The 26,786-nt window shown below is 47.2% G+C and overlaps 1 protein-coding gene across 4 annotated transcripts in view; it reads right to left on the reverse strand.

Moving 5' to 3' along the window:
* REEP1 (receptor accessory protein 1) overlaps positions 1-21,421 on the reverse strand; it is a 111,437-nt gene extending 90,016 nt beyond the window's left edge. For 2 of the 4 annotated variants that reach the window (XR_014295939.1, XR_014295940.1), the window contains exon 1: positions 21,196-21,342. Coding sequence is in view for 2 of the 4 variants with exons in the window: in XM_082643036.1 (XP_082499162.1) it covers positions 21,196-21,227 (32 nt within the window). In the remaining 2 variants the exon portion in view is untranslated. Of the gene's footprint in view, positions 1-21,195 lie in introns of all 4 variants that reach the window. The other 2 variants (XM_082643036.1, XM_082643035.1) reach the window with 2 other exon arrangements.
* Between the last annotated feature and the right edge of the window lie 5,365 nt (positions 21,422-26,786).

Consider the following 26,786-nt stretch of genomic DNA (forward strand, 5'->3'; position numbering starts at 1 on the left):
CAGGGCTCTCTGGTGTCTCCTCTTACAAGGGCACTAATCCCATCACGGGGGCTCCACCCCTGTGACCTCATCTAAACCTAATTATCTCCCAAAGGTCCCACCTCCAAATACCTTTGCATTGGAGGTTAAGGCTTCAACATATAAATTGGGGGGAAACACAATCCAGTCCATGGCAACTGGCTACCTCTGAATCTCACTTCTATGTTGCCAAAAGAGGGAAAACAGAAGTGGTTCAGTCTGAGTCAGGTAGCCACCTCTGATCCAATCAGCCATAGCCAGGTGGAGAGGACAGGTCATCCAGCACAAACCTGGCTGCCTGGAGCCTATCCTGATCTCCAGGCCTGTCTGTACCTTGTCACCTGAATGAAAAGCCATAGAGCAGCAAGTCAAGAAGTATTCCTCTTGGTCAACATTTCCCACAAAACTAAACACTCGTGGAGGATAAAGGTCATGTCTCTCTGACCCACCACCACCTCTTCATGCCCACAACAGAAGCAGGCACACAGATGATGTTCAGTGCCTAGATGTTGCTTTTTTGGATAAATGGGGCTACACTTACTGAGAGAAGGATAAAGAGTCTGTGCTCCAAAGATATACACAGACGTATCATCACCTTCTCGGAGCCAGAGTATGCTTTCCACCCTAAAGGTCAAGAAGATTTCCCTTCTAGTCAACCTTTCTTCTTTTTAATCTTTCCCAGACAAAGAAAATGATCATCTATCATTGCACAGAAACTCCTCTATATGTATGTTGAGTAACAGCAATGCATAAAGTGTATATAGCAGAAAAGGGAGCAAAAGACAGACTGTCTACCTTCAAGGACTGAGACCTGAGCCCAGGAGACAAGCCATCAACACTGGCAAAATTTTTTTAAAAAATTATGAGTTAAGAAGTAAGAAAACACGTGAGATGTCTCAGGACAGCTGGGAAGGACGTTGCCCAATGACTGGTGCTAGCAAGCTGAATGTGCTTTGCGGTTGCAGGACAGAACACCCCCTTTAGTTTAAAATGGTCCAGGATGAAAAAGTAGGCATTAAAGATGGGTGGGATAGAGCCTGGGGGGGGCAGGGGTATGGCCTTCAGGAGTGCGGTAGCAGTGACTCAAGTCAAAGCATGGAAAACACATGACATGGGTGGGCATGGTCATGGGGAACAGTGAAAAATAAGGTCGTTTAGAAGTACTGATACATTATGGGGGGCCCTGAACATTAGTGTAAAATTCTAGCCTGGATTATGGAATGAGTGTGAGCACTGGAAAGGAAACAGACAAGTGCCTGGAGCCTGCACAGGTCCTCTGAGGACAATCATGCCGGGCAGCACTTGTTTCTTCTTACGACAGAGAGACCAGCAGGGGACTATAGGTTTTTCAAGGTGCTGCTATAACCAAGTCCCATAAACTTGATAAATAAAATAAAATAACAGAAATTTGTTCTCCCACAGCTCTGGAGGCTGGAAGTCTGAAATCAAGGTGTTAGCAGGCCCATGCTCCCTCCAAAGGCTCAAAGGGAGAATCTTTCATTGTCTTTTCCTAGTTTCTAGTGGTTGCCAGCAATTCTTGGTGTTCCTTGGACTACAGAGGCATCGCTCCAAAATGCCTCAGTGGTCACATGGCATTCTTCCTGCATGTCTCAGTCTGTGTCCAAACTTCCTTCTTCTTATAAGGACACCAGTCACTGGATTAGAGCCAACCCCAAGCCAGTGTGAACTGATCCTAACTTGATTACATTTGCAAAGACTCTATTCCCAAATAAGGTCACATTCTGAGGTCTTGGGTGGACATGAACCTTGGGGGACACTATTCATGTCAGTGCAGACACTGAGTAACTCTCACCCTTATGTGCTGGTTCCAGAAGCTAACAGCCATGTAAGCAACTGTTCCCTGATCCTGCGTTAGAAGTGACTGGATGCACTGCTGTGACAGCTGTCACCAAAGAGGAGTCCCCTCTTCAGGACAAGGTGAAGCTAGATGACGTCCAAAAATCCTTCTGATTGTACACATGTGGGGTTCAAGGTCCTGGCAATTATTTCTGTTCTACTGATTTACCAATTCAGTCCTCCTTTTCCATTCCCACTGCCAAGACTCTGGTTCAACCCTTATTACTTCAAACTTGACATCGATATAACTGTCTTCACATCACTCCCCCCTTATAAAAACCTTCACTTGCTCACTCCTGCCTCAAAGCAAAGTCCTGTACTTTGACCTCAAACTGACCTTTCCTACCTGAACTCCCCAGACAGCATGACATGAATTCTCAACTCAAGCCAGTCTGGTCCTTCAAACACAACTGGCACATTCTCACCCCCTACACCTTACCCGATATCACCTGGCACGGGCCTCCCTCCCTGCAGAAGGGAATCCAAACTGCATTTGGAAGACCATTCATTCCTCTTTCACAGTGCTGGGGACCAGCCAGCCCAGCGCACAGTACTTTGGAATCTCCGTGAGTTTTAGTGCATCCTTACTCTCTCACTGCCTTCCACTGCTTTTTTTTAAAATAAATTTATTTGTTTTATTTATTTATTTTTGACTGTGTTGAGTCTTTGTTGCTGTGCGCGGCTTCCTCTAGTTGCAGAGAGCGGGGTCTACTCTTCATTGCAGTGCACGGGCTCTAGGTGCGCGGGCTTCAGTAGTTGTGGCTCGCAGGCTCTAGAGCGCAGGCTCAGTAGTTGTGGCTCGCAGGCTCTAGAGCGCAGGCTCAGTAGTTGTAGTGCATGGGTTCAGCTGCTCCGCGGCATGTGGGATCTTCCCTGACCAGGGCTCGAACCCGTGTCCCCTGCATTGGCAGGCGGATTCTTAACCACTGGGCCAACAGGGAAGCCCCCGGCCTTCCACTGTTAATGATCATTTCCGACAAAGGGGATGCAGCGACACTGAAGCAAAGACAAAGCAAATGCTGTGAAATCAGACAGATCCAAGGGATCTAACGATGAAGAACTGGGCCAGTTCCTTAACCTTTCTAAACCTCAGACTGCTCATCTGTAAAATGGAAATAATACTGCGTACCTATCCCATCAGACGACTGTCAAGATTAAGTGAACTAATGTACGCACATTGCCAATGCAACATCTGACATGGAGTATAACTATGTGTCAATAGAAGTACTTGTTTGTATTACAGTAAAAGGGACCTCAGTTTTGCCTTTAGGTCTGGGAACAAAGCGCAGATCTGTGACCCTCCAGCACCGAGCAGCACACTGTCAACGACTACTCGGGTGACATACGTAGCAGGACCCCTGTGAGCATTTGGCTACCACCCCCACTTCATTGTATGAATGGGGAGACTGGTATGTGTGGGTGGAGGCGGTTACTGAGGGTCCTGCCTTTCCCTTCCTGGGTCTCCTGTCCTCAACAGCTCCTCACTGTAAATATCACAGACCCTGCAGGGTCCCTGAGACTCGAGAGAGGCTGAGGGGCTGTGAAAAGGTCTGCCTTGCTCAGAGCAGCTGGCACTTCTAGGAGACGTAAATGGTGGGATGGTGTGAACAACCAGGGAAACTGCATGCCAGGAGGTTCAGCCCGACCCCACTCGATTTTACAGAGAGGAAGAGGAGCTCTGAGAGAGAAGCCCAAGGTCACACAGCCCACCAGGGGTAGAGCTGGGGCCAGAATCTACACCCCCAAGGCCCACCCAGGCCTGGGCCAGGCGGCACTGCTGGCAACACCATGTTTCTCTGGGTCCAGCTCCACCACGAACTTGCTGGGGAACCCGGGGCAGGCTACCTAGCCCTCTGGGCTTCAGTTTTATCATTTGGGAAAGAAGTAGTAATGCCCGCCTTGTATGACTGCTGTGTTAATTACATCACGGAGCCTTACATGAGAAGTGCCGTGATGGAGAAGACTCCGTTTCGCCTCAGTGGTGGCCCAGCATGCAGCCCACAGTAGCGTCGCCCTAAATATGAGATGACTGAGTGAACTTGCTGAATGAATGAATGAGGAACAGGATGGCACAATATCCGCCACATATTAGGTACTCAGTCAAGTGTTTTCCGTTATTGTGGATACTAATCCTTGGTGGATATTTGCCTTCATCTTGATACAGGATGCAGAGGCTCTCTGGGTCCTCTCCACAGCCCCATGTAGCCCCTGTGCTTCGGAAAAGCTGACCATATCCCCAGATTCAGGGTGGGTCTTGGCTGGTGTAAGTCATTCAACACATCCCATCCCCCTGCCATAGGGATTGGCTCAGGGACAGGTGTGTGACTAAAATCAGGAGAGCAAGATGCTTGCTAGGAGCTTCTGGGAAAGAAGCCTTCTTGTGCCCCATAGAAGATGCTCTCTTTTTTGGAGATATGCCCTTTTCCTGCTAGATGCCAATGAGAAATTCACACCCCCCCCCAGAAGCTGCTGGCAATCATCTTGTGTCCTCAAGGGGAGCCAGCCTTAACATGAGTGCAGGGGAGAGACCAAGAGAACCTGCTGGACTGGTGCTGATCCTGGGTCACTGCCATTCTAGACTTTTAAGTTATGTGAACAAGCATGAGTTGTATTTTTTTTTCTTGGAACCAAAAGAATTCTAACTGCTATACCTTTGAACCTCAAAAATGAAGAATCAAAAGGAGACCATTATTTCCAATAGTATCAGACAAGAGACTCTGACTTACCCTGCCATTGACAACAACTACAAATTCTGGATTTAAAGACATTGTAAATTTTTTTACTAAGTGGTCAAGCTTGGTATCATCAATCATGGGACAGCCTGACATTCTGTCCTCTTGACAGAAGGCAGGGGGAGGTGCACCTCATCATCTACACAATGTAGACACAATGACCTGAGTCTAATCACGAGGACAAGTCTGAGAAGTCCAGAACGTCTACATCACAGTCGGCCTAGACTCTTCATAAAGTTGGGGGGCAGGGGGTGCAGGTGCTGTTCTATGTTGATCAAAAGACACGGCAGCCAGATTCAATGTATGAACTTTGACTGGATCCAAATAAAACAGGAAAAAATAAATAAAGGATTTTTGTTTAATTGGGGTTAATTTGAGTACGGACCACGTGTTGGATGAAGCTGTGGAATGAGAGTTGATTTTCTTAGGTATGGAATGATTGTTGATTGTACAGAACAGTGAATGGTTCCCAAAGCAAGATCCACAGACTCCTGGGAGACCCCAAAACCCTTTCCAGGGGTTGCTGGGACCCTGTCAGAGGGTTCATGAGGTTGAAACAATTTTAATAATAATACTAAAACATATGCCTTTTTCACTGTGTTGAACTTGCACTGATGGTTTAAGAACAATAAGGGGTAAAACCGCTGCCTTTGCACGAATCAAGGCAATGGCACTAAACTTAACCAGTAGTCATTGTATCCTTCACCATCACGCAGTAGGGAAAAAAAATGCCTGTTTCATTTAAGAATGTCATTGATGATATAGCAGAAATCATCAATTTTATTAAATCTTGACGCTGGAGTACAGGTGTTTTTAGTATCTTGTGGTGAAACGGGAAGCATGCATTAAGTACTGCTGCATACCAAGGATGATGATTGTCTTGAGGAAAAGCCCTTGTGTCGATTATCCACTGTTTTTCAGGGAACAATACAGTTACTTGAATGACTGACAAACAATGGTTATTCAGAGTTGGGTATCTGGCAAGCATGTTTTAGGAAATGGATGAAATGAGCCCATTTCTTCAAGAAAAACCAATAGTGTTTGTTGCCAATGATAATATTCAATTTCAAGCTAGAACTAGAATTTTGGGAAATTTTTATCCACTACCATGAAACTGACAGTGTCCCAACACTTAAAAAGACTTTCCTGATGGGATTGATGGGGATATTAATGAATGTGAATTGTTGATATTGTATAATGAAATGTGGCGGCATTTAGAAGATCTGCATTTCACTTGGTAAACCAATAGTTTCTAAATGATCAAAGTGTGATGTTACAAATTATGCATGGATAAAAGGTCCATGAATTTAAACTATGTGGAAGGAACAGAAGCCATAAAATATGACCAGTTTTGAAACAGAACTAAATAGAATTTCTAAAATAGAATAATTGAAAATTTAAAATCAATGAATATGTTCAGCAGTTGATTAGAGATGTCTAAGGAGACAGACATGAAGAAAATAATTAATAAAGTGGCAGAGACGGGCTTCCCTGGTGGCGCAGTGGTTGAGAGTCCGCCTGCCGATGCAGGGGACGCAGGTTCGTGCCCCGGTCCGGGAAGATCCCACGTGCCGCGGAGCGGCTGGGCCCGTGAGCCATGGCCGCTGAGCCTGCGCGTCCGGAGCCTGTGCTCTGCAACGGGAGAGGCCACAACAGTGAGAGGCCCACGTACCGAAAAAAAAAAAAAAAAAAAAAAAGTGGTACTGGTACAGGGCCAGAAAAACTGTTCAACGGAAGAGAATAAAGAGCCCAGAATAGACTTACACATCCAGAGAAACTTAATTTATGACAGGGCTGGACATTACAGATGTAAAGAGAAAGGACATACTTTATAATAAACGGTGCTAGGACAATTGGTTTTCCTTATGGAAAAAAAAATTCTGGAGTCCTACTCCACATCATATACCAAAATCATCTCAAAATGGATTAAGAAATTAAATGTGAATGAAAAAACTATAAAACTGCTAGCTAGGAGCAATATAGGAGAACAGCTTCATGATTTCAGAATACCTTCATGATTAGGTAAGGTTTTCCTAGGACACAAAAAGTATAAACTATAAATGAAAAAAACTGATAAATCCATTGCACTAATATTAAGAATTTCTGTTTATCAAAACACACCATAAAGAAAATGAAAAAATAAACCAGGGACTGGGAGAAAACATGTGTAATGCATAGTGACAGAGGATTAGCATCTAAAGTATTTAAAGAACTCCTACAAATCAGTAAGATAAGGACAAGAGAAAAACTGGCAAGACTTGAACAGGCTCTTCACAGGAGAGAGAACATGAATGGGCAATAAACATATGAAAAGATGCTCAATCTCATTAGTATTCAGGGAAATGCAAATTAACACTATAATGAGATTCCATTCTGTACCCACCAGACTGGCAAAACTTCTAAAGTGTGACAATAGCAAGTGATGGTAAAGACATGGTACAACTGAAATTGTATATGCTGCTGGAGAAAAATGATTTTGGATAGCAATTTATGATGGACAAAATGTGGAGGGGACTTGGCAGGCCAGATATCAAGAATTTTCATAAAAGTTATGGTAATTAAGACAGTGTAGTCCTGGTGCAGGGTCAGACAAATTGATTAACGGAACAGAATAAAGAGCCCAGAAACAGACCAACACATCTACGAAACTTATGTTATTTGGTCAAGTGAAAGACGCATATACCCTATGCCTCAGCCATTCCATTCCTAAAGGAATTTGTGCACCAGTACACCAGGAATCACATATAACAATGTTCATTGCAGTAGTCTTTTCAAGAGCAAGAGAAAAACAAAAATTAAAAAGAGCCCAAATGTCTGTAAACAGTGGTATATTGATACAGTGAAGGTAATGTTCTATTTCTTAAACTGGTTGGTGAGAAAAAGAGTATTCACTGTATTATTATCCACTACTGTATACCCTAACCACTTCTTTGTAATCTTTTCTATTGATGCAATAATTAATTTTTACAGATCAAGGAAAGTCTGGAAATGGAGACAAAATAAGATGTTAGAACATCAGAGTTTTTTTTTTTTTTTTTTTTTTTTTGGCCGCACCGGATCAAACCTGCACCCTTGGCAGTGAAAGCGAGGAGTCCTAACCACTGGACCGCCAGGGGATTCCCCCAGAGTGTTCTTCCTTTAGGCTCTTCTTAACTCCCCTCAGCTTGGTGGCAGCCGGGCCAACAGCCATGGGTTTAATGGGCTGAATAGTGGTACCCAAAGATGTCCAGGTCCTAATCCCCAGAATCTATGAATATTACCTGATATAGCAAAAGAGACTTTGCAGATGTGATTAAATTAAGGATTTTGACATGGGAAGATTATCCTGGACTATCTAGGTGGGCCCTAAATGTAATCACAAATGTCCTTCTAAGAGAGAGGTCGAGGAAGGTATAAAGACAGAAGAGAAGGCAATGTGACCATGGAAGCACAGACTGGAGAGATGTGGCCATAAGCCAACAGCCACCAGACACTCCAAAAGCAAAACATGGATTCTCCACGGAGCTTCCAGAATGAAACGCTTCTGCTAACACCTTGGTTTCAGCCCCCCAAAACTCATTTCAGACTTCAGGCCTCCAGATCTGTTAAGAGACCACATTTCTGTTTTACGCCACTAACTTGGTGGTTCTCTCTTCCAGCGGCAATAGTAGACTACTACAGTGGAGGAGGATGCTCAACTCTCCCATCTCTCTGTCCCTGACTGTATTCACGCAGCACATCCTCTCCTCTGCCTCCTCTTCTTTCTCAACATGGGCTGCCACAGTGTCTCCCAGGCAGAGATACAGCAGTGGTTTAATCTCCTTTCATACATCAGATGTACCACTTCCCCTGTGAAAGGGCTCCTCCCTACAATTTCCAGCCAAAGCCAGAAAAGTCATTCACACCCACCCACAAAATAACCACCCAACGGAAAGAACACTGGCCAGGCAGGAAGGACCCTGGAATCCAAGTCCAAGTTCCCCACTGACTGGCTATGAAAACTCAGAAACTTCTCAAAGATGCAACTGGAATTCATTCATCTCTCTATCCCTGGTGCCCAGTGTATGCTTGGCACAAAGCAAATGGTCAATAAATGGGCAGTTAATCAATGAATGAATCAATCAAGCAATGAATCAATCGATCTCGAACAAGGATAGAAGGCCGACCCGCTGAAAAACAGAATCTTTCCAACAACTCGTATCTCTCTTCCTCCACTATAATAAGGGAAAAGATTAAAATCCTAGAGTTTCAGAGTTGGAAGGTCTTAGGGTTGGAAGCCAGGGGCTCACTGCCTCACTCTAGCACCAATTACTAGAAAACTCTTCCTTCTATCATGACAAGAGTTTGTCTTCGAATCGCCCACTAGTCCTATTCCAGGCCTCTAACCACATAAAACAAACCTCTTTCTTCCACATCAAAACACTTTCAGAAATTGGAGACTTGGCCTCAAGTCCTGGCCTAGCGGATCATGTTACTGACCTTGATGAATGACCTAAAACTAAACCCTCATGCCCCATCTTCCTTGTCTGTCAACAAGAGCCTGAAATCACTAAGAGCCCCTCTAGCTCCAAGAAGCAGGGTGGGAAACATCACCCCCTTGGTGTTCAATCCCTCATCATTTCAAACTATCCATTGGGTTTAAAATTTTTTTTTAAAACTATCCATTTCAAACTATCCATTTTTAAAAAAACTATCCAACCATTTTTAAACTATCCATTTCAAACTATCCATTGGGTTTTAATTTTTAATACTTTATTTTTTACTTTTAGAATTGCTTCTTTTCCTGTGGGCCCATTCCTCTCCCTGCTCCAGCCCGGCACCTGCTATTTTTCTTATATGTTCTCTACTTTTTCATTTTAGAAAGATTTATTCTAAGGTCTCTAAGTATGAATAGTTACTTTATATAAATAATGTACAATTAATATAGGTATGCTATTTACCTATTTGTTTATTTATTTCTGGAGGGCTAATGCTGTCTTGTAGCGTTTGTTAACTCCTGCTTAGGAGGGGTGTTTGTAATTCTGGAGTATGAATTCATGTGCTTTGGGGCTAATTCTGTATGACGTGTATTGAGAGCTCTTAGAGAGACTGGATTAATTTCTGTCAGATGTCCCAGGAGTAATGCTGGCCCAAGACCAATGTTTATGTTAATCTCTCAGCTAAGGGTACGCAGCAGACCGTGCAGAATGTGTTAAACCCCAAATCCAGATGAGGACAGGTCCATAGATGGTTTCAAATTCCCAAGGGAGATTTTCCCTCCACCAAGAACCCTGGGCAAGACAGACAAGCTTCACTGTCATCTCTCAGTGCTTGGGGGTCTATGCTTTTACTCAGGATTATGCTGCAGAATCGTCCTTCCAGTCTGAACTTTATGCCAACGTTCAGCTCTGACTTAATACCCCACAGACTCAAGGCCCCTCTTTTCTCTATTGAGATATTAAAACCAAGTTAGGCCAATTCTCTAGTGTGGTATATTAAAGATGGCTGCGAACTGTTTGCTACCCCACTCATGGAGAGGTAGTCTAATCCCCCGCTCTTCAAATCTAGGATGGCCTTAAGTGACTTGTTTGGCCAACAGAATGCAGCAGAAGTATCATCCTGGGACTTCTGAGACCAGCTCATAAAAAGTCTTGCAGTTTCTATTGATGCTTCTTGGACACCCATTCTTGCAGCTCTGAGCTACCATGTAAGAAACTTGACTATCCTGAGGCCTCCATGCTGGAGAAATCACACAGAAAGACCAAATGAAGAGGGCTTGCAACACACAAAAAGAAAGAGACAGCCAGGGCTTCCCTGGTGGCTCAGTGGTTAAGAATCTGCCTGCTAATGCAGGGGACACGGGTTTGAGCCCTGGTCCGGGAAGATCACACATGCCACGGAGCAACTAAGCTCATGCGCCACAACTACTGAGCCCACATGCCACAACTACTGAAGCCCGCACGCCTAGAGCCCATGCTCCGCAACAAGAGAAACCACCGCAATGAGAAGCCCGTGCGCTGCAACAAAGAGTAGCCCCCGCTCGCCGCAACTAGAGAAAGACTGTGTGCAGCAACGAAGACCCAACACAGCCAAAACTAAATAAATTAAAATAAATAAATTTAAGAAAAAAAAAAGAAAGAGACAGCCAGTCTGCCACTGCCATTTGCATCATCCCAGTTGAGACCCAGACATCACGGAGCAGAAATGAGTTTTGTATTCGGTGTCCTGTCCAACTTCCTGACCACAGAGCCAGGAGAGATGATAACAAAACGGCTGTTGTTTTAAGCTAAATCTCAGGGTAGTCTGTCGTGCAGCGGCTACAGTACTGGTTACAGCCTTGCAAAATGATTCCCTCTCTGTTTTGTCTCCTGGCAAATTTACTTACTTAAAAGCTCTGCTATACTTTTAGGGGATCGCTGTTAAATGTCATGCAAAATTTTAGAAAAATATTCAATTCAGTTTTATTAGGGAGGGGTTTCAGACTATATAGTTTTCTATATTGCCAGAAATAGAAATCAAATCTTTCACTTTACAGATGAGAAAACTGAGGCTTAGAGAGGTTAGGTTACTTGCCACGGTCACAAATCAAGGTTCTACAAACCTAGGTTTAAGAAAGGATCTTCTAACCCCAGAGGGAATACAAAGTCATCATTCGTATACATTTTAAACATGTTCTATGAGCTTAGAACTGCTGGGAAAAATGGCTGTGAACAAGATAAAAGTCTCAAGTGTCATGGAGATCAAATCCTAGTGGAGAGACAGACCGGAAACAAGCAAGCAAAAGAATTAGAAGCATAGTTTCAGGGAGGGACAAAAGCACAGAGGTGTGGGTGGGGTGTATCTTGGAGAAGGTGGTCAAAAGAGGCCTCTCCTGAATAGGTGACATGTAAGCAGAGACCTAAATGGAAAGAGGGAAAGGCCATGCACGATCCAGGGCAGTGTGTTCAGGGCAGAGGAACAGCAAGTGCAAAGGCCCCTGGGTGGGACAAGCTTGTCGCCTTCTAGGAATAGTGAGCGTGATGGAACTGAGCGAGTGAGGGGGGAACAGTACAAGGTGAGGTCAGGGCAGTGGGCAGGGGCCAGGCCTTGCTGAGTCTTGTTGACAATGGTAAGGAGTCTGAATTTTATTTTTAGTGTGACGGGAGCTCTTTAGACAGTTTTTATTTTTTATTTTATTTATTTTATTTTTTTTTGCGGTACGCGGGCCTCTCACTGTTGTGGCCTCTCCCGTTGCGGAGCATAGGCTCCGGACGCGCAGGCTCAGCAGCCACAGCTCACGGGCCCAGCCGCTCCGCGGCATGTGGGGCCTTCCCGGACCGGGGCACGAACCCATGTCCCCTGCATCGGCAGGCGGACTCTCAACCACTGCATCACCAGGGAAGCCCTTTATTTTATTTAATTTTTATTTGACAGTCTTTAAACTGCAGGGGAAAGCTAAGACCTACTTTATGGGGTTTTTTGGAAATTTTTTTCCTTTATTATATTTAATTAATTTATTTATTTATTGAAATATAGTTGATTTACAATGTTGTGTTACTTTCTGGCGTACAGCAAAGTGATTCAGTTATACATATATATATATATTTATCCTTTTTCATATGCTTTTCCATTATGGTTTATTACAGGATATTGAATACAGTTCCCCTGTGCTATACAGTACATCCTTATTGTTTATCTATTTTATATTTAGTAGTTTGCATGTTAGCCCCAAACTCCTAACTTATCCATCCCCCACCCCCTTCCCCCTTTGGTAACCATAAGTTTGTTTTCTATGTAAGACCTATCGCACATTTTTTTCTTTTCTTTTTTTGGACGCGTCACGCAGGTTGCAGGATCTTAGTTCCCCGACCTGGGACTGAACCCAGGCCCACAGCAGTGAAAGCGCCGAGTCCTAACCACTGGACCACCCGGGAATTCCCCTATCTTACATTCTAAACAATGTAGACATTGGAGAGATGGGAGTAGAAGCAGGGAAAGCAATTAGGAGAGTTTTGAAATGGTCCAGGAGAGCAATAATTTGGGGTTGGAACAGGGTGGTGGCAGTGGAGGTGGGAGTTGGTGGGGCAGGGAGGGTTTGAAGGTAGGGTTGCGAGGACTCACGGACACTGCTGGATTCCGCAACACACGGTGTCTGGCATGAAGCATTTACGGAGCCCACGGGGTCCTGTGACTTCCTCAGGAGGGACATCTAGGGGCCAGTGGTTCTTGGCCTCATGTGCTCAAGAGAAAAAGTCCTTTCATGTTCCTGTAAGCCCACTGGGAGTCCCCAGCATGAGTCGGCTGTGTTTCACCAGCTTCTTTCTCACGGTGGGCTGTAACCCACCCTCCTGAAGAGCATGAGCTGCTCACCGCAATATTCTGTCTGACAGGCATTGTCTTGGCGGTTTAAACCCCAGTTGTAGCAAAACTAAATTTTACATAGATCACAGTTCGGCAGCTCACTTGTGAAAGGTTCGTAGTTGAGCGCTGGGTTGGTGGAATCCAGTTAGGCTATTCAGAACTCATACAAAGTCAGGCTTGGGACCTCTCAGAATCAGAGGGATGAACCACAATCCAGCACAAATGGATGACTTGGGATTGAATTCCCATTTACAGCCAATAGCGGGAATATTAGGCAAGTCAATTTCTGTTCATTTCACAGGGGAGATGATGACACCCTGAATCCTGACTCAGTGCTTCTCAAGTTTCATGGGGATCTTGTCAAAATGCAGATTCACCAGGCCTTGGGTGGGGCCCCGGATTCTGCATTCCTAACTAGCTCCCGGTGATGCTGATGTCGTTGGTGCACAGACCACTCTCTGAATAGAGAGGTCCTGACTCATTCATGAGCCAACATACACTCACTGGGCACTTACTACCCATGAAGAGCGGAGAGGGAGACTAAGAAACAGATGTGGGAGGTAAATGCACAAACCACCACGTCACAAGGTACAAAGTGACAATGCCACACTGGGGACCCAGGAACAGAAATCTTGCCTCAGTCAGGGGACCCAAGGGAGGTTTCTTGGAGGAAGGCAGATGGAGGCAAACATGGAGAGTGTAATGACAATCGTAGGGCACCTTCAAGGTCTTTATCCATAGAAGAGCATCAGTTCTCTACAACTGCTGATTTCTCCTCAAAATTAAGACTTCCTTTTAAAACTCAAAAACAAGATAAAGAAAAGAGGTCAAAAGGAGAGTGAGAGATTTTTCTAATATGAAGAGGTAAAGGAATGTGTTAGGACTGTCCCAGTTGCAAGAAGAAAAAAAAAAGAAAACCATCTTACACCAACTTCAACAAAAAAGGACATTTAGGGCTTCCCTGGTGGCTCAGTGGTTGAGAATCTGCCTGCCAATGCAGGGACACGGGTTCGAGCCCTGGTCTGGGAGGATCCCACATGGTGCGGAGCAACGGGGCCCGTGAGCCACAACTACTGAGCCTGCGCGGCTGGAACCTGTGCTCCACAACAAGAGAGGCCGCCACAGTGAGAGGTCCGTGCACCGCGATGAAGAGTGGCCCCCGCTTGCCACAACTAGAGAAAGCCCTCGCACAGAAACAAAGACACAACACAGCAAAAATAAACAAATTAATTAATAAACTCCTACCCGCAACATCTTCTTAAAAAAAAAAAAAAAGGACATTTATAGGTTTGCAAAGCTGGTTAGGATTCATTCATTCAACATATGTGGTGGTCATTGTTCACAGATGTTTAGTAAGACTGTAACTCTCCACCCACTTGAATTCAGGCTTGGTTATATGATTTTCTTTGGCTGATGAAATGTGAGCAGCAGTGACACGTGTCACTTCCTGTTAGAGGTACTTCAGAGCTGGTGCGTGACTCTCCATTTTTCTTTCCCTACTCCAGTGAATTCCGGTGCCTTGTGCTGCAATGATAACGCCCTAAGACAAAGACGGCTCAGTCAGCCTGAGCCTCTGGTGATGACAACATGCAGGTTGCCTCTGCCAACCCACAGTGCACAGGCAGCATAAAGCAAGAAATCAAGCTTTGTCGTCTCCAGCCACCGGGCTTTGAGAGTTGTTACTGCAGCATAGCCCAGTCCATCCTCACCACTACAATAAATGCTTAATTAAAACAAGCACCATTCAAGGCCTTCATTCTAGGATATGGGACTGTTCAAGGCCTTAAACGAGGAGCTGCAGGAACCGGGGCCTGAGTCACCAGACTCAAGACTCTGGAGCCAGCTTCCGGCTCTCTGTGCCTGTATCTAATCTCTGTTTACCTCTGCTTTGCCATACTTCGCCCCTTTGGCCACCATGCCTTCTCCAATTGCCAGGCAGCCACCAGCAGCCCCACCTTCACATCTTTCCAGCTCTGGGTCCCATAGGCAAGGCTCTTCTCTCCCAGCTTCAAATCAAGACACCCTGGGGAAGGATCTAGGGGTTCCGTTTGGGCCACAGACCCACCTCTGGACCAATCTCTGTGCCCAAGGAAATGCTTCGCTAGGCCTGAGTCCCTGCCCACCTCCATGGTTGAGTGGAGGGAGACAGGATGGGGTATGGGACCAGACGGGAATGGGAAATGCATTTGGAAGCCCAGAGTACCATCCACAGATCCCTAAAGGAGGTGAAAAGGATGTGAATGCACAAGTACGTGAGAGCAGCCAAGGTAGAATGGAACTGAGCTGCGACTGGTGAAGGGCAAAGGAAAAAGGGAAAACGTGGCTTATGTGCGATCACCCTAAGAGGAAAGAAGCAGACTGGGGAGCCACTGGCTGGACAGCTCCCTGTGCCGGCCTCAAGGAGGTACCCATGGCCTAGAACTGCCAGGTGACTGACAAAGCCTGGTGGGGGCAGGATGTCAGGAGGGGATGTTAACTCAGGTAAAGGATGATCCTCCTGTCTACTCATTTAGGGAAGCTTGTTAAAACTCTGACAGTGGGACAGACCTTCTGCGATCAGGAACAGGCCAAGTTTGGGAGAGCAAATACTTTAAACTTTTACCTTTTTTTTTTTTTTGCGGTACGCGGGCCTCTCACTGCTGTGGCCTCTCCCGTTGCGGAGCACAGGCTCCGGACGCGCAGGCTCAGCGGCCATGGCTCACGGGTCCAGCCACTCCGCGGCATGTGGCATCCTCCCGGACCGGGGCACGAACCCGTGTCCCCTGCATCGGCAGGCGGACTCTCAACCACCGCGCCACCAGGGAAGCCCTAATTTTTTTTTTTTTGTCCACACCATGCAGTATGTGGGATCTTAGTTCCCCGACCAGGGATTGAACCAGCGCCCCCTGCAGCGGAAGCACGGAGTCTTAAACACTGGACCGCCTGGGAAGTCCTGGGGGAGCAAATACTGAGCCAACACGTGTGCCCCCGTTACCATCATCCCTGCATGAATAATTCAGGGGTCTCCTTCCCCACTGAGCCCAACTCAGCTTCATACCCCAACTCAAGACAAGTCCCAGGCAGCCTCCAATCAATTAAAAGAGATAAAACCTACTAGCCATCCCGGTCTAGGTACACATGCCATGCTTGAGGGCCTATAATACCAGATTAACTGTCAAGATTCCTTCAGACACCCCTACTGTGTGCCAGATACTTGGTCCTTTATATTTACTTTTTCTCTAAAATCAAAGGAAAGGCCCTGGGTGTGACTAAAACAACCCAGAGGGAAAACAGTGTGCTTCTTTGTGAAGATGGATGAGATCTGAAAGTTCAGAACAAACCCATATGTATGTAACTATCCATCTTCCAATCCATCAGGGCCTTCCCAAGGCCCTGAAGTGAGAGGAAAATATTCTCATGGCCCAAATGCAAACCCCCTCCTGTTGGTTCTCAGAAAAATTCCCAAAGACACCAAGAATCCTGGTAACTGGTTCGGCATGTGCACAGCTCATTGTTGGCAATAAAATTGCGAAGGTAGCATATACCCTGACTACTGCATGGCCAGGTCTACCCCATCCCCAAGCCTCTTGAAATCCCTTGGAAAATACACACACACACACACACACGCATACACACACACATACACACACACGACACACATACACAATACAAAATGGTAGCCTCACTAGGTGGCTACTGAGGGTCTGACCGGCCTTCTCTCATTCTTCCCAGGGCTCTTCCGCCCCCCAGACAATATACACTACAAAGAGGATAGCTCGCTTTCGAAGGAAGGGGAAAACTGAGCCATTAATAACCAGGTGAGACCCTCACTTGTCAGCTACCCTTCAAATAAGACACAGCAGGAAGAAGTGCACAAAAGCTACTTCCCAGCAGGCAGGCAGGATTAATAAACAAAGGCCAGGGCTGATGTTTTTCACTTCCTTGAAGATACTGCCCCCGTTTATAAATAAACACAGTGCATGTAGGCCGGCTGCGGGACTTGAGGGAAAGGAAAGGGCCCAGAGGAGCACTGGCTCTTGGAACTATTAAGACCTCCAAGATGATGCTGGCCAATAATACTGTATCATAGACCGGGAGCAGGGCCCCAGCGCAGGTGCAAGCTGCCCTTAGGATTCTGCAGGACTTGGACTAGAACCCAACATCTTTCCTCTCCCAATTCAACTGAAACAGTCACCCAGCTCCTACCCTGTACCACACCCAGTGCCAGGAAAGAAATCATCAACTAACCTGAACCTTCCATTAACAGGATCATTTTTCTGCATTCCACTTTTTAAAGCAGGCCCCAAAGAAAGGTAAGTTTATGTTTAAGAGTGTATGTTTTTTTCTTTTTTCCATCTGTGTTGCAACAGTTGAGGAACCTCTTGAGGACAACCCACATTCCTTCCAGGCTTCTCTACGTGTCCATCCCTGACCCAGGGCACAGAGACTTCATGCTCTAAACAGTCCTAGGACTTAGCTAGATCTTCAGCTATCAACTCAAGAGTGTTTTAAACATCAGACTCTACTTTCTAAAAACTAACATTTTTTAAAGATGTGCAATGTGGAAAAATGACATTTTTCGGCATGGCTATTGGTTATTTATGAATTAGGACTCTCTTTTTCCCCATGCAGTGAGTTGGAGTTTTGGTCTACTAATCTAGTAAGTGGTGGTGAAGCTCTGGAGCCATTTAGCCAATATCCTGGGCCTCAGCCAAAATTCTGTCCAGAGACAATGAGGCAAAACCTGCTCCCTGGAATAAATGCTTCAAGATAGTGCATTCTCCCTAGAAGGCACAGAGCGACCTCTGTGTGCCCGCTCCAGTGCACAGTCTGAAATGCTTTCACACCTCGGCCTTGAGTTGTTTGAAAAGAAAACAAAGTATTTTAAAGGAGGCAAGCAGACCAGCCCTAAATGAGCTCCCATGTTCCATGCAGATACCAACCAGGTTTCAACAAGGCCAACCTTGCTACTGCGCTAATATTTCTTCCTTAATTCTTCCTAAGCTAAGCCAAGGGAGTTAGGAGGAAGACAGCTGGCAAGAGAGCAGCGTCTCAAATTGGTTCCCATTCCAAGAGCTTTGCCCAGTGGGCACAAGCCTGTCCCGATGCCCACTAACCTCTGTCCCCAGCGGATAACACGGACCAGCTCCCCTGCTTATCCTAGGGCCTCTGATCCCACTCAACACAACCAACCTTTACTGAGTGCACTTGAAGTGCCAGGTGCTTCAAAAAAGAGCCTTGGGACGGGACGAGAGGTGGGAGGGGGAAGAAAACTACCGCCATTGCCCTAAACATGCTCACAGCCCATGGCAACACAGTCACCATCACAGCTGGCTGTCCCCAGACACCATCAGCTTGTCTTGACACCTCTGGTTGGAAGGAAGACGCTCCCTCCACATCCTCAGAGCACAGTGACAGGTCTTCCTTAAATGTTCTTTGATGAGACAGAGGCTTATGAAACCATGAAAAGATAGCTTATAGGAAAAGGGACCTGTGGAGAAAATCACAGGACGCCATACTGGAGGTCTTGAAAGCTTGAAAGAGATCAGCTTAGGTCAAGGACGGGCAGAGGTGGTAAGGGCACTGACCCAAAAATCCAGAGCCTGTGTTCTTCACCAGCTCATCTCGTGTCCTTGGGCAAAGCACACTCCTCTACAGTTTTACAGATGAGGGGAGGGCTGGCTCAGTGGTTTTTATTAGCAGTAAAACCCATATAGTTTCCAAATTATATTTTATATAGAACCCCAGTATATAAAACAAAGAAAAGGAATCAGAACTGGGAACCCAGAGCCTGCCCACTCAGGCTGAGTGGCCTTCGGGGAAGCCAGTTGGAAAACTGCAGGAATAATGTCTGAAGGCCCCTTTCAGAGCTCTTACAACCTCCCTCGGAGGACGGGAGGGAACACTCATTGACTGAATGTCCTCTGTGGTACTTGGCAATTTAGAAATCATGTATCATCGAAATCTTTGCAACAGTAAAGTGAGATTAACTAGGGCTTGTGAACTAGGATCTCCTGTGATCTGAGCTGTGAACTGGGATCTGTTGGCAAGAGGCAGAACTGGGATTTGAATCAAGGGTTTTCTGACTCCAAACATGGCATTTCTACTCTTTGCTAAGAGGTTTGTGGAAATTTGGGCTGATTCGATAATTTCCTTGCATGGTAAATATAAACATATGTGCATATATGCCTAGGGAAACACAGCGTGACAAATATACTTCTCAAATTTTTCATTAGCTATCTCTGTATGGAAATAATGTGGATGATTTTCCATCTATCGATCTACATTTTCTAATTTTCCTATAGTGAACAGGTATGATTTACGCAAAACAGGTGCTGCTTATTAAAATGGTTTTAACAACTCACATCTGACACATCCACGTTGGGTTTCTATACAGAATTAGGGGCTGAAGGGATAGGTCATATCTCTGACCTTTTGGAGTTGACAGTGGGAATGACACCCCCAAATCTCACAAATTCTCCCTTGGAACACAGGGTCCTGGGCTGACCTGAGGGGCAGTTCTCACGGTCACTTAAATTCTCTGAAATGAAATTCTTCACTTCTGGGGACTGTGGTTGTTTTAGAAAATAACTGCTAGTCCCTGAGACCCCACCCAAACACATGTTTCTCCCCTTCACCCCTCTTAGTTGTCTAGTATACAGGGGATGGGTGCTAATAAAATTAAAGACGGCCACATGGACCCCAGACCAGAAAGCCTGGCTGCTCAGTGTTCCAGCCCCAGCCCAGGAGGACCTATAGGGAGTGAGTCCTCCAGCCTGGCCAACTCAACTCTCTGGCCCACCCTGAGGCCCCACCCCCACCCCCCAGAAGCCACCTGCAAATCTGACCATCACGGCACTACTTCAGGAGAAAAAAAATACCACCCGGAAGGCAAGACAGGCCTTGATCAGGCATGAGGCGGGGCCAGCGCTGCCAGCCACTTCCCTGGGTTATTCATGCCACCTCTGCCCGCAGGAATCTTCCAAACCTTTAACATGCTTCCTCTAGGTACAGCACAAATCCCCAGCAGGTGGCAACAGCTGTGGAGAGGCCCACAAGGAATGAATGACTTGGGGGCCGAGAGGGGCATACACTGGCCTTGGGAAGAAAGCCCATCATGGTGGCCAGGAGACAATGCTGAGAAGGGCTTCAGAAGGCTACCCTGACCGGCTTCTCTGAAAATCAGGAAACAAGGGTAGGAGATGGGAGGTGTTCCCAAACGTGGAAAGTGACGGCGCACAATCAGCCAGAGTCGGGAGCCCCTCTTTCTCAGACAAAGAAAAAGCCGGAATGGCACCACCGGCTCCCACACCCCAGAACACTTTCACCCCGGCTCCCCAAGCAGGTGGCACATCTGTCCTACCTCAGGCAAGGATGGCTAGGAGAGGAGGGGAACTGGAATAGATGGCCGTGTCCACCTCCCAAGGAGAACAAATCCACGAGGGAAGGAGCTCTTCAAAGGTCCACGCGGCTCTGGGGCTTGACAGAGCACAACGCCCCCGCGCCCACCCGCAATGGCTTCACACAGGCCTCACCCCAGATGACTCTGCGCTCTCCCGCAAGGCCTGGCAGGTGTCATCGCCACCGTCAGTGTGGCCGGCTGTCACTTGGAAATTTCCCGTGAATTCCCGGAGATGCCCGTCTCTATCTCTCCTTCAAACCCTCCGCCCAAGGAATCAGACAAGGGGACGCGGGGCGGCCACCCCAAGATTCGGATTTGTCCTCCAACGTCCCACTTGCCGAGGCCGCTGTCAGTGTGAGAACCCTAAAAAGGAGGAGTATTTTTCAACCCCCTTAGGAGCCCTGCCTCCAGCTCTCCGCCCTTCTCCGCGTCCATCCCTCCAGGCAGCGCCCCAGGCTCTTCTGGGCTCTATCATTTTCACCTGACAAAAGCGTGGCGGCGGGGCGCGGCAACGGGCGACCCCAGGCCAACATTTCTTCCCAAGGAGAGGGACACGTGTCCCCGCGGCGCACTCACTCGGGGCCTCGGCCAAGCCCACCAAGCGGGGGAACAAAGCGGCCGGGCGCGGCTCGACGCGGACCCCAGCGAAGCCCCGTGCGCCCCAGCCCTCGCGGCCCCGCCCGCCGGGCCCCCGCGCCCGGGCCGGGCCCCGCAGGGCAGCAGCCGCGTTCTGTGCCCCCCGCTCGCCCGCGACCTCGGCAGCTACTGTACCTGCTAAATTTAGCGGCCGCCGGGTATTAATAGCCGGAACGACCGGGGCGGGCGCTGCAGGGGCACGCGCAGCCCGGGGGCCGGGGGCCGGAGAAGGAGGGGAAGGAAGGAAGGGACGCGGGGAAGAAGGCTACTTACACCACCAGCCTGGAGATGATCCACGCCACCATGGCGGGGGGCGGGCGGGCGCGGCCCGGCGGCGCGGTGCGTCTCGGCTGCTGGCGGCTGCGGCGCTCCGGGCACGTCTGTCCGCGCACGGCCGCCGCCGCCAGACTGAACGCGCCCGCCGCCCTGCCCGGCGCTGGCGCGTCGGCGCAGCCGCGGCACGTTCCGGCGGCGGCGGCTGCCCCAGCCCCCCGGGGCACGGCGGGCCCGCGGCGATTGGGCGGCGAGCCGGTCGGGCACCAGCGGGACCCGCCCCGCCCCGCTGGCCCCGGGCCCCAGGCTGAATTCGGGGAGGTTCCTCTGCGCGCCCCGGTGCCCCCCGCCGCTCACAGGGCACCCTGAGGTGGTCCAGTTGGCAGGGCAGAGACCCGGGGGCCGCCCCACCATCTGTGCTCCAGTGGGGAAACTGAGGCCTGGATCTTGGGAATCTGTCTCCTCCACCTGTTCCGATTGAGATACAGTCATCCATCGCTCTGATACGGATACTGCGCTAGCCTAATAAGGGACTTCACTGTATCCAGATATGACCTCTCCAGTTGTCCCCCACAAGGCATTATCTGCATAAGAAACAAATCTGGGCCTGTGTCTCCCCTAGTTAAAATTCTAAAGAGTCCCTACAAGATCTTGCCCCTGCCTGCAAACTCATTGCCACCACCACGCCCCAGATATCCCTCTAACCCTTTTCACTTCAGGAATTTTGGATTTGGACAAGTGCTGTTCCCTCTCCCCTGTTCATACACTCCATGCCTCAGATAAAGTTTATTGCCTAAGGAAAGCCCTTCCTAGATGGCTGCTCAGCATTTCTGTATCAAAGTGACTCAGGGGTACGATCTGGCTGGGAGGAAGCTAGAAGCTGGAATTGCCTAGTGCCAGTGCCCTGCGGAGCCATTTTGGAGCCTTAAGCAAAAGGGAAAATGTGCATCGTATGCCCGTTTTTTATGTGTTTTTTAAAATACTGCATTGAATGTGATTTATCTTGATTACTGCATTTTGTGGCACTCCCTTACATTTTGCCACCGAGGAGAGTGCTTCAATCTCCACACCCTAGTCCTGGCCCTTATTATATAAGTGCTGCCTGGTACATTGTTTCCTTGTGCTCTTAAAAAGCTTTTGTCCATTGCTCCTGGCCTTGGTTGCTGCCTTCCTTGCCACCTCCATGGTGCCCTCTCAGAGCACTCTCCTCCTTTGCTGATGCTATGTCATGTATAATTCAGGGTCAGATGCGAGGGGAAATTCAGGGAAAGATCTAGCTCGAAGCCTCCTTTAAAGGAACCCTGCCCAAGACAGCTTCCTAGCACAGGCAAGGAGACCTCAGAGCTTGGCGGAAAGAGGCTGGAAATGTACCTTCAGAGGTAGTAGAGGGAGAGTGGGTGTGATACAGGCTGAAGAAAGACCTTGCCCACAATAAAGGGATAGCAGACAAAACATCCTCTGTGAGAAGGGGTCTCCAAAGACCCCATAAAATACGTCATACACTTGTTGTTGTTTTTAATGCTGTTTTGACCCAGTTTTGAGGCCCATCAGGGACCGGTCAGTTCTCCTTCTTAGGCAGCCAAATAAGTCCACACCCCACCACCTGCTTTATCAGGCTCTCACACAGGCCACCATACGCCTGGCTTATCACCCCAGGGCCAGGTACCAGATGGCCGGGGACAGCTCCTACGCCCTTGAGCCCACTGAAATTATCCAAATTAGCCAATCCTGAACCTGTTTATCCTGCCTTGCTTTTTCCTTCCCGCAGAAACCACAATTTCCCTCTGTCGGTCTGCCTCGTAAGCCACCCCAGTGTTTACAGTGAGTGGCCCTACGTGGCAGGCTGTGTTCTGTCCAGGGAACCGGGAGCAAAACAAGACTGTAAAAGCTTCTGCCTTCTCTCTCCCGATCCAGCCTCACCATACCTTCCCCAAGGTAATATGGTGAAGACAGTACCCGAGAAGAAAAAGCTTGGAATACCTACTAAGCAGACCAGGACAGTACCAAGAAAAGAGGACCTTCTTCCATCCCCTCCCCCTAACCCCAGGTCAGAAAATGCGGTCAGTGATGCTGCGCGGGGGGTGCGGGGGAGTTGGGGGAGGGGGAACCTGTGGTTCAAAGAAAGCCTTCGGGTGGGAAATTAGAAGAGAAACTGGTCATGTGCTAGTTCTGTGCTGGAGATGCCCCCATTCCTATGAATGAAATTCTTGGGTTTGACTATTGCACACAACTGGACATTTTCATGAATGAAATGAGACTGTTCATGGGCTTAAAATATCTGGAAGTCTTTCTGTTATCTGAAGAGGACCAGAAAACTAGTGGGACCAACCAGATTTCACTCAAGGGTTGGGGAAAGAACATATTCAACAGTGCGAAGCATTGACGGGCACAGAGGGGGGAAGAACAGAGGGAAGCAAGTTGCTTTTCTATTTCATTCTGTCTCTTTCAGGGTAACTGTTACACATATTCCATCTCTCCGTCATAGACCCCTTCCAGTTTGTCCTTGACCCTGGAAAACATCAGGCCAGGGAATGGATACAGCCTTCTAGACAATGCGACTCTTAAAGCCCTATCAGCTGGTTCCCTTTAAGTTCTTTTTCACGTGAACTGCTGTTCACGTGGATGCTTAGGATCTGTTTTCACCCTGTAACCTTCCCCTTTCTTCTGGGAAGATCTCTCCATTTTGCATTGGGGAATGGTTGTATCCACACTCCAATCTCTTTTTTGTTTGTTTGTTTGTTTAACTGAAGTATAGTTGATTTATAACGTTGTGTTAATTTTCCAGTATTTTAAGTGTCCTTTTCTCACAGGTCCTTACTACCTCGATTGGCCATGGGTGAGCACTGGACATAAGCTAGACCAAAGTTCTCCACTAGGATTTCTAAAGTTGAAAATAGGAAAAAGACACTTCCACTTTCAACCATTTATACGAAATTCCAGTCAAGACAAAACCTTTTGCTTTACAAATTCTAGCTGCTTGTACCTGAACTATCAATAGTAACAGAAAATACGTCAATGTTGCCCAGATGCCAGGAATGGGGGAAGGGAATTGACTGCAAAAGGGCAAGAGGGAACTTTTGGGTGGTGAAAAAGTTCTATATCCTGATTGTGATGGTAATTACCAACCGTATACCTTTGTCAAAACTCACCAAATTTTACCCTGAAATTGGCGAATTTTATTTTAGGTAATTATATCTCAGTAAAGCTAATCTTTAAAATTAGAAAAAAAAAGTTTATAATGTGCTATGTGAGGCTCAGTAGTTCTAGGAAGCCATGTTTTTTATTAGTCTTTTTCTTATTGATTGATTTAAAATTGTATATATTAAGAAAATACGTCTTTCAGTCCACATTAAAAATGTTTTTTTTTCCAGTTTGTCGTTTTTTTCCTTCAGACATCGTTCATGGTATTTTTTTCTTTCCAAAGTGTTTGGGGCTTCCCTGGTGGCTCAGTGGTTAAGAATCCGCCTGCCAATGCAGGGGACATGGGTTCAAGCCCTGGTCCAGGAAGATCCCACATGCCGTGGAGCAACTAAGCCCGTGCACCACAACTACTGAGCCTGTGCTCTAGAGCCCGCGAGCCACAACTACTGAAGCCCGCGAGCCACAACTACTGAAGCCCACGTGCCACAACTACTGAAGCCCGTGCATCTAGAGCCCGAGCTCTGCAACAAGAGAAGCCACCACAATGAGAAGCCTGCTCACCGCAACGAAGAGTAGCCCCCGCTCGACACAAATAAAGAAAGCCCATGTGCAGCAACAAAGACCTAATGCAGCCAAAAATAAATTTAAAAGAGAAAATTTTGTAATTTAAAAATATTTTACATGTAGACCATGTAGTTTCTGCCGTGTCTGCTACTCATTCTTGGAGGACTGAGCCACCAGGCTCCTAAAAGAAATGTGACTACGCTGAGGCCGTATGTAGGTGTTTTAGTTGACAGTCTCAGCTGAGCCCAGCCTTCAAGTCATGCCAGCCCAGGCACCAGATATGTGAACACAGGAGCCTTCAGATGTCTCTAGCCCCTAGTCATTAGAGTCACCCCCAGCCATTGGAGTCTTCCCAGCTGAGTTTCCATATATATTGGAGCAGAGACAAGCTATCCCACCGTGTCCAGTCCAAATTCCTGACCCCCAGGATACATAAGTGTAATAAAATTGTTGCTGTTTTTTGCCACTAGTTTGCAGTAGTTTGTTACATAGCAATAGACAGATGACCAGAACGCCAAGTAAAGCTCGAGGTGTAGTAGCAAAGTTGGGATTTGAACTCATCTTTCTGATTCTCCAGACCGTGAACTTTCTACTTCACCAGTGGTTCCTGGGAACCAGTGCCCGGCAATGATAGCATTTTCAGTGAGAAAAATCAAGGTAATATAGTGCATTTTTCATAAAGCTAATATATGCCATTGAAAAGACCGTCTCTTATTCTGAGATTGTCTTTTATACCTTTGGGGTTCTTAATATGTCCTTTCTTTTATGACATAATGGTGATAGCAGTTAGTGGTTGTTATTTTACTAATGTCCTTCCTGGCAAAGTAAAAAGCTACCAAACTAATGTCATTCCCTTCAGTTCCTTTTTTTTTTTTTTTTTTTAAGCTTCACTGGTATTTGAAATTCAGAAGTCCAGGGGCCACTGCTCAGTCCTATTCCCTGAGTATCACGGATTCAGAGGTAGATACACTGGAAACTTGACATTGTTGTAGGGGTTCGTGTTTTCTTTGGTTGTTCCCTCTTCCCTTATAGGACTAGCACATATGTTGGTTTATAATTTACACCCCACCTGTTTCCAAAAAGGATTCAAGGCAGCAAGATTGTTTTTCCCCTGGCATACCCCCAGATTCTTATAATGGTTACTGAGGCAGATGGGGCCCTTCCCCGGGTGCCGACACGATTCAAACAGCAGAAGTGGGTGGATGAGGGATGATCTTGTGCTATCTATTGCAGACAGAGCTGCCACATTGCCATTTGGCAGAGCTCAGCAGGGAAAGGCAGAGATTGAGACCAGGGCCCCCTGGCCCTCGTCCTGGCCCAGCCCCCAACTGTGGGCTGGCAGCGACAGCTTCTTCTGTTTCCTGGCATGTGGTTCTTCAGACGTCCATCTTTAGGTTGTAAAGCTTTGACTTAGGCAACACCTCTTCCCTTCAGGTGACTGGCTGCTGTTGCCAGCCCTCTTTATAAATCATCACCTGTGGTGGGACCCAAAAACTTTGGGGGAGGCTAGTGCAGCAGAGGAATTAAAAGTCTGAGCTCTGGAGGAAGAGCGCCCAGATTGAACCCCAGTTCTGCCACTTACTAGGTACATCATGCCCATGGGCAAGCTGCCTTACCTTTCTGTGCCTCTGTTTCCTCATATGTAAAGTGGGGATAATAATAATAGTACATACTTCATGAGGTGGTGGTGAGAAGTAAGCACTTAAAACAGGGCCTGGGAAAGGCAATTTAAAACCACAATGAGGGGACTTCCCTGGCGGTCCAGTGGTTAAGACTTCACCTCCAAATGCAGGGGGCGTGGGTTCGATCCCTGGTCAGGGAGCTAAAATCTCACATGCCTCATGGCCAAAAAACCAAAACATAATACAGAATCAATATTGTAACAG

The sequence above is a fragment of the Mesoplodon mirus genome (assembly GCF_964341445.2).
Source record: "Mesoplodon mirus genome assembly, chromosome: 14".
Taxonomy (NCBI): Eukaryota; Metazoa; Chordata; class Mammalia; order Artiodactyla; family Ziphiidae; genus Mesoplodon; species Mesoplodon mirus.